Source organism: Geospiza fortis, unplaced genomic scaffold (assembly GCF_000277835.1).
Source record: "Geospiza fortis unplaced genomic scaffold, GeoFor_1.0 scaffold394, whole genome shotgun sequence".
NCBI classification, from domain to species: domain Eukaryota; kingdom Metazoa; phylum Chordata; class Aves; order Passeriformes; family Thraupidae; genus Geospiza; species Geospiza fortis.
The window spans coordinates 368,666-380,876 of record NW_005054509.1 but is presented as its reverse complement, the minus strand read 5'-3'; the positions used below and the strand labels follow the sequence as shown (position 1 = coordinate 380,876).

At 44.0% G+C, this 12,211-nt stretch overlaps 1 protein-coding gene across 1 annotated transcript in view; it reads right to left on the bottom strand.

The window, feature by feature from the left end:
- The window catches only part of WNK2 (WNK lysine deficient protein kinase 2), a gene marked incomplete at its 5' end in the record, with an annotated part of 95,736 nt that overhangs the window by 50,860 nt on the left and 32,665 nt on the right, over positions 1-12,211 (bottom strand). Inside the window, 3 exon segments of the mRNA XM_031063513.1 lie at positions 5,130-5,287; positions 8,371-8,591; positions 9,573-9,745. Of these exon segments, the coding sequence (XP_030919373.1) occupies positions 5,130-5,287; positions 8,371-8,591; positions 9,573-9,745 (552 nt within the window).

Genomic DNA, 12,211 nt, shown 5'->3' with positions numbered 1-12,211 from the left:
CCTCTGCACCATATTTCATGTTTAAGCTACAGCAGTCTAGTGTGTTCTCCATCAGGAAGAAGGATAAATCTATACATTTCAATTCACTGTTGTTTACTATGAGAAAACTGATTTCCATATTAGTGTGACACTCTCCAGGAAGAAAGCGTAATAAGATCTAATAAAGACTTTAACCTGAAGAGAGACAGGTTTAGATTAGACATAAGAAAGAAATTCCTCCCTGTGAGGCCCTGGCACAGGGAGCCCAGAGCATCAGATCCCCGACGACTGGTTCCCAATATTGATCTTACAAATTGCTTCCACAAATAAAAAACAGCAACTCTTCCACCAACACTTTCCCCATCTTTGGATGGAACACCAACTCCTCTCCAAATATCCATTGTGTTAATCTGCTGAACAGCTAAGCTATGAGTAGATGACTAAAACAAACGAGGACAAAAATTGTGAAGTACTGAGCAGAGTTGCTTTGGCAAAGTGTTTTCTCCCTGTCCCTGTGGTATAGGATGCTTTTCTTCCTTACTCTTCATTAAACTCTCCAAGGCCAGCTCACTGGGATGCTGCAAACCCTCCTTTGCAGAACAGTGCCCCTGACAATGAAGGGGGATTCTATTTGCCATCAAAGGGCTCATCTCTTTCACCTAAACAAAAGCCATCTGTCTTCCCTGAGCATTCCCAAGGAAACACAGCACCAATATTTAAAGTGTATTAGCCAAGAGATTATCCATGACAGTTTGAAAGCTGTACAGCCTCTTATAAATTAAAATAAGTTCAATGCCACCACATGTGAAAGGCAGAGCTCACTGGGTGGCAAAAGGGGCATAATGATAATACAGATTAGATTAGATTCCTTAAATCTTAAATGTTGAAATATATATGCACATATATACACCAACAGCAAAACGAGAGATCAAATTGAGAGCTTCTCTGTACCAAACAGGATGATTTATTCTGACTCCCTCACCACCACTTATTTCCATTCCCTTCTTTCTGAAGAAATTAGATTTGAGATCCATTGCCCTCCAGTACAAGGCAGCTGAGTCTACAGAAAAAGACACATACAGAAAAAGTTGCATCCTTCATGCTGAGGGCAGAAACGTGCTGCTTATTCTGCAGGGTCTAAAAACAGCCACTCACCATTTTCCATCAGCAGAGCACACTTTGGAAGAGCAGCACGTGATGCTCTGAAGGGACACAGTGAATGCCACACAAGTCACTGGCACGCCTGACCCACGTCAGTCAGTGTTCTAGAGGCTTTCCTGGCCCCTAGAAGTGCCCTTCCACCCCAGAGTCAGCCTGCTCTGGGCTACCACTCCACCTTCCACCTGAAGGTAACTCTAGGCTCATGTCATTCCTAAAAAAGGAAAAAACCTTCTACCAAAAAAGGTGAAGCCACGTTTCCAACTCAAACTGCACCCTGGTACACACTCTCTGAAGTCAGTGAAATTAAGGTAAAGCTCTCAATTTTACCAGGATTTTGTTCTATGACATCACAGTGTACAACTATAAACTCTCTGTTTCCCTCCAGAATGGTGCTCCATCTTAATGCGAAGCTAAGAGGGTTACCTGCAGATCTAAGAAGATCTCTAAAAGCCACAAGAAGTCCATGCAATGACACTGACAGCATGATTTGCCTGCTGTCATTGTGCCACAGCCACAGCATTAATTCTGTCTGTGTGCACTATGGCATACAGCCTGCATATGCTGAGAAAACCTTCAATAGTTGATGAGAACAAACAATATGAAAGCTTTGCATGCAAACCAGAACACTGTTACAGGGTTGTTCTGAAGCACAGGTTTGTACCACTAAACCCAAGGAGATGGCCAGGAACTCTCTGGAGATGCAGCTGCTCTGCTGTGCACTCTGCAGCACATGCCTAAGAAAACACTAGGCTGGAGCAGCCTGGGAAGGTCACGGATTCCAATGTTTCATCACTATTGTCTACATCAAAATCACTTGGCAGAATGATTAAACACAAAAAAAATCTGAGTAAGAAAAACCATCAAGTTATGCATGAAAAATGAGATTATGGCATCAGAACGAAGGGCACTGCAAATATGCTGACCAGGAAATCACTTCAAAGTGAACTGTGGTAAATGTGGCTTGGCCCCACTGCTTGGGAAAGATGTGTTTTCTATTTATGGTACATATCCATTTTTGAAATGTTTACACTCCGTCATTCAGGCTGAAAGGGCAGAGAGAGGTGACAGGCTGGAACAAGCATGTCTTGTCTGGCAGAGAAATGAGCCCCTCTGCACATTCCCAAACATGACCACCTCCTTATCCTGGACAACTGCAAACATACAGGCACACGTAGAAAAACACGAATGCAAAAATTAAAGCAGCAATTCAGCCATAAGAATACAGTCAGGCAGAATAAAAGGTCGCTGAAAAAAATTAAGTACAATAATCTTACACTACAGACATGCAAAATGTGACATGCTGAAATAATGTCTCAGAAAGATAATGTTTACATTTTCTACACCAATAAGGATGACCAACATGTGTGATTTGGACAGCTGGGACTTGAGGTGTATCTCATGTCCTAGTACCAGGCAAGGGCATGGTAGAGTGTCAGAACACAGAGTAGAAACTACTGAAAACATATTATAGTGGCAAAACCCAAACCATACCCTGCCTGTGCTGGGCAGCAGAGGGAATATCAGCTCAGTGGGACCCAATAGAAGGTAGGCAGTCTAAACTTTTTGTTGGTTGTCACTCCTTGATGCAAACTCCAGCCAGCAATACCAACCTGTATGAATGCTATCAATACCTCTGGTAGTTGCCACTACAATGCTGAGCCCAAGGCAGGAAAAGAAAGTTATTTTATTTTATACTTTTTAAATAAAGGCATCAGGCAGCTAGACACAGCAAACACATTTCACAATGCACTGACCCTCAATTTAAAACACTAGAAATAGTATTTATATTTCTAGAGCAAAAAAGCCCCAGCTTCATAAAGAAGCAAATGTCCCACTGAGAAGCTGCAGCATTCAGGGGCTCTGCACCCTCTCCATCCAAGAAGGTCAGAGCCACCTTCTGCTCTTAGTGAGAGCCCCAAAACTAACCTAATACTGGAAGAAAACAGTCTAATTCAGCCTCTTGGTTTCAGCCTACACTCCATTTTTGACTATATTTCAGTTCATAAGCCCCAAGGCTCGCACAAGCTGCTGCATCACCAAACCTAACTCTTATTCCAAGCGATCTTAGAGTTACTTTGTCTTTTTGTAGTCACTGCCTCAGCTTAGGGCAGACCCCACTGCATGGTGCTGGCTCACGACCCCACGCCCCAAACTCCTCCAGCTCCTCCTCAGACCCACAGGCCACTCACTCTGCTCGGAGCAGGGTCCCTTCTGTTGGCAGCTCCCCTGCAGATGCAGCTCCGCTAGAGAAGCTGTTGAGCCCACCAGAAGCTTCCTCCTGGGACAGAGGATCTCCCCCAGGACGAGGCTCCTCCTGCACCCTCACCCCAGAGGTCCACCCCCTGCTCCTCCTTCCAGCCTGACAGTTGTGCAGCTCATGGCATTTGACAGGGCTTTCTCCACTCCACAGGGAGCTGGTTAACCCTTTCCTTGGAAGAACAGTAATGCCAATTTTGCCATCTAAGGAATCCTGGTGCCTTTGCTCCCACTGCTACTACCCCAAATTCAGATGAAAACTGCACACCCTCTGTGCTGGTACCTGATGCTTTTGTCTTCAGCTTTCCCTGCCAGACAGTTCTGCTTCAAAAATACCCCCAACAAGGACCTTTCAACAGCTTCTCCACCATTGTTTTTTCTATATGACAAATATCATCTCCCACCTCTCTGGAGCTGCCAGTATAAAGCCAGTTTTACAAAACTATAATAATTTACCATCTAATTCTGAGCTGTGTAAATGTTACTGCCATAGAAAACGAGTTGGCTCAGGCTTCTTCCATCAGTGTTTAAAACAACAGCTTCTTAAAGTCTAAAAATTGAAATATAACATCTAATTAGGAATCCTCTGATTAATCATTATTCTTTGCCATCTTGGATATTGCTTTGATAAATGACGCTTAGGAGCCTGGCAAATCTTAACTACCAGTATTCCAGATGGCTACGAGGTGTGCACACAGCTTCTCTGGGTACATGGAGCAATGAAGAGCTCGATGTTCTCCATGCCTCCAGGTGCACACACACCTTCCCAGTAATACCATCTCCCATGGTGATACTGAGTACTTGACCAGTCTCACATGCAGGACATGAGGCTACAGAGCCTGAAATTAGAAGAGCCTCTTGTAGCCACCCCAAGAAGCCCTAGAGTCCAAGGAAGTGTCCCCCTAGGCTGCCCACACTGGTAGCATTTAGGCCATATCTGAAGGACCATACCAAAACAGAGCAAACACCCCTTGTGCCAAAGCTAATAAACACTGTGATAAAGAACCATGGAATAAAAACATCAAGTAACCATGTGGCTCTAGGATCATAGAATCACAGAATGGTTTGGGTTGGAAGGCACCTTAAAGACCATCTCATTCCAACCTCCCTGTAATGGGCAGGGACACCTCCCACTAGACCAGGTAGCTTCAAGTCCTGCCCAACCTAGCCTTGAATAACAGAAATAAAGGCAAGGAACTCACCTGAGCCATCAAACCCATTCTATGTCTCTGAGAAGCTGCAGCATGGTTTGCAGCCACCCCATGGTGCAGAGCATGGTAACCATCCAGCAGATCCATGGCTGCACACACTCACCTCCCTGCAATGCCAAGGGAGCTACTACAGCCACAAGATGAAGATAACTGCACTGCTGAGCAGTTTCTGAGGCCTTTTGTGGGCTTTAAAACTATTTCTGAGTGGCTCTGGGTTGAAAGCAACACTCTAAGAAGAACTAAACTACCACGCATCAGCCCATTGGGCTGTATTTGCGACCGATGGAGATAAAATCAGTGACAAAGATAACTGAAAATATTTGATGTAGCTGCATCAAAACACACTCCAAGTGTAGAACTGTAAGCTTACACATAAGCCTGAAACAGGTTTGTGCAACCCAGAGCTCAGATACCTCAACTTCTAGAATGCAGTATACACTCAGCGGTACCGACACCTCATCAAAATACGCTTTTGAACCTTCCAGTGACAGGATCCAATACCAATTAAGGACATGTACTCACACAGGTAACTTTTCGGTAGATTTGAGCAGCATTCTGGCATTCTGAGTAAGGGTATTCTGAGGTAGCCATTTCCAGCATGCACATTCCAAACGCATAGACATCCACAGATTCATCATAGTGCTCCTCGTACATTTCCGGGGCCATGAATTCTGGTGTACCTACACAGACATACAAAGATAATGTTGAGTTTTTACAGGAGTCCAAATGGCTTTAACCACAAGCTTTTTCACCTGTGAGAAGTGTGCCCAGTACAACTGTGTATAGGTGTATACAAGATAATTTCAAAAGAGCTCAAGCATCCCCCAGGGAGCAAATCCAATGTCAATGTATGCACTTCCATGCCCATGGCTTGCTGGCAATAATCCAAAGTGGGGAAGCAGGGCAGAGGGGAAGCAGGACAGAGGGGAAGGGCAAGGAAAAGAATGAAAAATTTCAAAAATGAGCAAGAAAATGAGCTGTGGTTCATTTCCTGCCCATACTGAAGTGATAGAATGGTTTCTGTCTGGCTGGAGAGAAGGATGTGTAAAGGGCCGGGGAGGTGAAAAGGGAAGAAACGAGAACCTTCACTCTTGCTTTTATCAGTGCAAATTTGCTTTTTTTTTTTTTTTGTTTCCTCCAGAGATACAGAGTAACCACCAGCAGGCAGACAGCACTTTGGAAGCCAGAAGTATCACAAATCACCTACAGAGTCATGCACAAAACATCAAACCTAATTCTGTCACTGGTTTAGTGGGACAAATCAATGAAGCTACTCACAGAACAAGGTCCTACTCAACAGGAATTAGGGTATCAGGAATCTGATGCAACTTGGTAAATATGAAGCGAGGCGCTGGGAGGTGCAGCTTGGGGACAAGCAGCAGCCCCAACACCTGCAACATTTGCTCAGCAAACTACTCTGAAAAGGGAGGGCTTACAAAGCAAAACAGAAAACTATTAACATTTGGGTAATTCATTCCAGGAACTGTATCTCATACTGTAATTCATTTATTTCCTTTCTACATAGAAAAGATGAAGGAAGAGAGATCAGTGCAACGGTGTGTCAAGGGACAGTAGCAGCAAGCTGTTGGGATGACAAAAAAAGAGTGGCAGGTTTTGGGCCATGAGAAAGACCCAGATAAACTCTGCCTGTCCAGCCTCAGCACCCAAACTGCCCCCAGCCCTGGCAGATCCCATCCATGCTTTGTTATGTCATCACTAATCAGCAGCAAAAAGCACAACGCTAATTAAAGTAACATAGAATCAGAAAAAGTAGTTCTGGCATATTCCAGGATGGTTTGGGTTGGAAGGTACCTTAAAGATCATCCCATCCACCCCAGCCATCTCACCCCCTGAGAAGCAGGGACACCTTCCACTATCCCACGTGGCTCCAAGCCCCATCCAACCTGGTCTTGGACACTGCCAGGGATCCAGGGGCAGCCACAGCTGCTCTGGGCACCCTGTGCCAGGGCCTGCCCACCCTCACAGTAATATGTTTCTTCCTGATATCCAATGTAAATCTCCCCTCCGCCACTTACAAGCCATCACCCAAGTCCCTAAAGAACTTGAGGAAACGTCCTACCTGGAGGTGTCCCAGGCCAGGTTGGATGGAGCTTGGAACAACCTGGGGTAGTGGAAGGTACCCCAGACATGGCAGACAAGATGATCTTTAAGATCCCTTCTAATCCAAACCATTCTAGGATTTTCTGACTTGTCCAAAACTCTTTTTAAATGGCAACATAAAGGACAACGCTCAAAATTAGGGTCTGCTTTTGCACACATTTCTGGAGAAGACTCAACTTAACTTATGAACAAGCATTTCTGTAAAATTAATTTCACAAAATTCAAGATTGATCTCTTCTCTTGTTTATGTTCTTCCACCTTGTCCTTCCACCTCAAAGACACTCATGCCTACAGCCTCAGCAAATCAGCCAGACCCATGTCACGGAGGCTCAGTGTAGTCGCTCTCTCTCCTTGTTAAACCTGTCACTAAGGCAGAGGCTGCTGCTCAGGAAAGGTTAACAGCTGCCACAGGAAATTATTTTGGAGCTGCTGCCTTACTTTAGAAGGAACACAACTCAGCAGTGAATCTCATGAATTACAGAGCATTTAAAACAAATCTGAAAAAGTGATAGCAATAGTCTAAGAAACAAATGGAATACTTGGCACCATTCCAAAACAGAACAAAAATAACATTTTCCCCCATTCCTTGGAGTGGAAAGGAATACCTACAAGCATCCTTCAACATAACAGCCCAGCTAAACGTGAAGCTGTTCAGCACCCACTCAGCTGCTCTTGGCAGGAGCAGGTTTGCCCTGGCTGGGCTCCCACAGAGACACCGCAGTGTGCTGATTTCATCCCTTCCAGCCAACGTGAAATGCAGCTACTGATATGCCTTTAGAGCTACTCCCTCTGCAGAGGGGGCAGCATTACTCATCACCAGTGTTTCCAAGCCTCCTTTATTCTCTCCTTGGAGCAGTAGTGCTCATGAAAATTATAAGCTCAGTTTTATTGCCAAAATGAATGCAGACACTTTGCCAGCATCCTGCAGCCCTTACAGTATCAAATTCCTTTCAGATATGAGTGTATTTTGATGGTGTTCTGTTCATAACTGATTTTACAAAAACCTGTATAAGTATTACTAGTATTCTTACCAATATTAGCATTACTGATGCTACTCCTTGTATTGGTACTACTGATACTATTCCCAGTATTGATATTACTGATATTATTCCCAGTATTAGTACTTCTGGAATTATTCCCAGTATTGGTATTACTTATATTATTCCCAGTATTGTTACTATTGATATTATTCCAATATGTCCCATGAACAACTGTTACCCTGCAAAAATATTATTTGAAGAAATACTGACCCTCAACAGAGAAAAACACCATCAGTTACTAGAAGTTAAAAATGAGAGAAACTTAACAAATATAAATAAACATGAGTTCATTAAAATCAATGAAATTAAGCAGATCCACAGCAGCCAAGTACATATCTGAAATTTCTGTTGTTTTGACTTCACTGGTTCTGGGCTCCCTATGCATTAAGGATGATACAGGAGGAAGGAGAAGAGGAAGTTATGATACCATTACTTACTGATTCCTATTTTTATAGGGGTATAGAGGCAACAGTCCCAAACCAACTTTAACTTCCACTTCCAATCTGCTATTTTAAAACCACTAATGCAAAATGGGAAAGGAAGATGTTAAATAGACAGCCACAATACTGACCGAGGGAAGCCAAGGAGAACAGGAGCATTACCTATAACACTTTTGGCAAATGAAGCTCTTTTGAGTGTTGCCAGACCCAAGTCTCCTATTTTCACAGATCCAGTTGGTCCAGTAATAAAAATATTATCACATTTCAAGTCTCTGTGAATTATTGGTGGAGTTCTTGTGTGTAAGAAAAGAAGACCCTTCAGGATTTGCCGACACCAACTCCGCAGGACTTTAGGTTTCATCACTTTAAACCTCTTCAGATACCTGGAGCACAACACACACACAAGTGGGTAAAAAGGAAGCGAAAATATTTTGTTAGAGATTTGAGGGGCTTTAACAGGATAGCTTAAATTTTCTGAAACTCCACTATGGATAAAAGCCCCTTATTAGATGCCACAAGAGCAGCACAGAAATATCCCAAAATTGAATGAAATAGATCTTTTCAAAGGAGGAATTACAGCATTCAGTTTTAGGGAGGATGATAATAAGCATTTTTGGTGCAAATACAACCAAATATTTTGAAGTCTAATCGTTCAATGATTCATTTCATGCAGAGAAAAGCTTTGGAATATGTTAATATATTTTGAATTAGAAGAATACTGAAGTTTAATTTTAACCACAAACTTAGACCTTTGTACCACACACCTGCATTTCTTTCTATTTACCTGAAGCGCTGGTTGGGAGGGGACATTTGGGGAAGATGTAGGGACTGCTAATGCACTGGCAGAGTAGCACACTGGGTGAGTACTGCTCCCATTGGGGCTGAAAATCTGTTCCAGAATTCATGCCAACTGCTTTATATCAGCCTTAACAAGACTGTCAGTACCAGAAGCTATTAATTCAAATTGTTTAGGAGATAACCTAGAGCACCTTCAGCTTCTGAGAGATTCTACCATTCAAGTGCTATTCCATTTGAATTCCCTAACAAAACATGCAAATACAAGCCCAAAAGCAAGCACAAAACACACCCTGACAAATCCAAACGTCACAGGCGGAAAATGAAACACGCCAGAGAGCAGCTTTGAGTTGCATAACCGAAACAGGGAAGCAGGCAGAAAGAGATGGAGGCCAAAATTCTGCCCGTCAAACCACTGCAGTTCAAATGCAGGGACAAATGACAGACACCAGAGAACAGCTCCATTTTTTGCTTTTATCCGGAGATGGCTTTTTTCAGCATACAAAAGTAGGATTTTGCTATAAATGTCTGTTGCTATTCTTAGCCCCTTGCAGGAGCACAGTACTTACGTCTTCAGCGTTCCAGAGGTCATCAGCTCGGTAACCAGCACGATGCATCTTTTGCCTTTTGCACAGGATTCCCAGAAGTCATAAAACCTCACAATGTTTGGGTGCTGTAGACCTTTCAACATTTCTGCTTCCTCTTTAAATCTCTGCCTCTCTACTTTTGTGAGTTTTCTGTCCTAGAAGCCAAAATGAGACATTATTATTAGTGATGGACAAAAATAAAGGCCCTGCACTGCCAGGGTGTTCAGAATTTTCGATTTGTTTTATGCTTGTGTCAAGAGCAATCATAAAATCTTTTATGTAAGAGAGCAGCAGCATTATGAACTAGGGCACTCGGCCTAATTCCAGTATCAAGAAGACAAAGAGATGCCTGTGCTACGCCATTCTTCTGACAGCACTAATATTTCAGGCACCATGAACACACCCGTGGCATGATGGATCAACCCTCAGCTATTTCTTCATGTTTGGGTGTCGAGAGGCTCCTCATCCAAGGAATTAATACCCACAGGGTGCCATTTCCAGGTATGGGTGTTCTCACAGCCAGGACGGCTCCCACTGCCCTCAGCTGCTCCTGGGATGCACTGGTACAAAGCACCAGCTGAGGTCCTTGCTGCTCACCACTGGGTTCTACAGCCCATCCTGTTTACCTCAGGCTAAATTAAAACCATGTTACTTTCCAAAAAAATCCAAACACATAATTTTTTCTATGTGTTTGCTGTGCTGCTTCATTTTGGAGACTTTTCCCTTCTTTTTGGTAAAGGAAATGTTTGCAACTGTCCTTCAGCTTCTTGCATAGGCTGCATATGCATGGAAATTCTTTAGATTAGAAATGTGAAAATGTCATGTTCTACAACTCTGGTTTTCCTGGGGAATTTCAGGGCATTTCCCCTCCAGGCTATGACGTGACCCTGCCCAGCACATGCAGAGACTCTCTGTCTCTCCCATGGCTCAGGAGAAACTCCAGGGCTGCCTGGACCTCCCCAGCACATGGACACCTCAAACAGGCAGCCTGGACACTCGCTCCAACCTCTTAGGATGATGAAACAGAGCAGCATGGGAGTTCCACCCCAGACCCCACCATCATGCCTGCCTGGTTTGCCCCCCTTGGCCAAAGCACTGCCCACCCCTGCCCTAGAAATTGAGCTTTTGGGATCTTTAGAAGGTGCTCTTACTCAGAAAGCCAAAGGCTCGCCAATCACCAAGATTAATTAGTTTGTATTTTGACCTCAGACTTCTTTCTTTTCTCAAGTCAGTTAGGCACATCTATACAAGCTGCACTCCTATGCACACAGAATGAATTAAATGGGAACCCAGCTGACTTGTAGCCAAGATGCAAAAGAATCAGGCACTGCCATTTCCACAGCCTGTCCTCACCCACAATCCCAGACAGTTCAAGATGGGAATGAGAATTTCCATGGCTACAAACACTTCACACAGAGACTTCAGCACAGGAAACACAGGCTTGGAACCATGATTTGGCTCTTGGTGGATGACAAAACCCTGCCACAGTGCTGTGTGTGCACAGGGGGAGCGTTTCCATTGGTACTGGGGCTGTTCAGGGTGCTCTCTGTTCACTCTGGGATCCGTGGAGCAGCATCAGAGCAAACCCTGCCCGAGCAGCAGGGGCTGGGCAGTGCAGGGTGCCTGAGGTGACCTGGCCTGGGTCCCCAGGGCAGGCAGAGCCCCCCCATACCCCACAGGGACAGAAGCACACAGAACACCCACAGCTGAGCCAGGCAGCACTTCTGCTGCTCTGCACCAGCCACCTTTCTTCTAAAGCAAAAAAAAAAAAAAAAAAAAAAAAACCCTAAAAAAAACCAACAAAAAAGCCAAGCTGTCTAACAAGTCAGGCAAGAAGAGCCACAGAACTGCTCTCAAATCCACCACTTCTTCCCTACTGCTGAGTTACCTTGTAATTTAAAACCTGTAGAATAAATCAGACACAGTGCTGTTAGGAAGGAGAAGGAGCAAGTCCCCATTCAAGGCAGGAAGAGCAGAGTGGAAGCTGGCAGAGAAAAGGAAAGATGGCCTCACAGATCCAGCAGATTTGCAAATACTTTCCAATTTAAAAAAAAAAAGTAATACCATAGTCCTTGACTCTCATTTCCAGGTTTCTGAGCACTGTGAGAACTTTTCCACTGCTACTTTATTGGTAACTTTTAAAACTATCCTTCAGCACACAACCATATTCTGTATATTCTACATATTACAAGCAGGATCATTTTTGGCAACTACAACAAAGTGATTCTGGAAGGTAAATGCGTGTTTTATTTGTAATTACAGTAGAAAAAAATCTGGATTTTTTTCATCAGATTGATGAAAAAGCATTGAGCATTGCTGAAGAATTGAGCATTGTTTTCCAGCTGGAGAGGCAAGGTGAGGTCCAGGGCAGAGCAGCCACCCCTGTGGCTGCAGCCTCTACCACAGGAGGGGTCTCTGGTGCCATCAGGGCTCAAGCAGCCTCCTCAAAATTCCTCCAGGCTGAACCTGACGTGAGTCACTGGCAAAAACATAAGCTGATTCTGAAAGAGCTTAAAGGTCGAAGTGTTTTCTACTCTGAAGCAGCAGAAACACCTGTTTAACTGCATGACTCACTCAGGGTTTAATCCAAACCCAAGAAACCTTCACGGGGGTCAGAGACA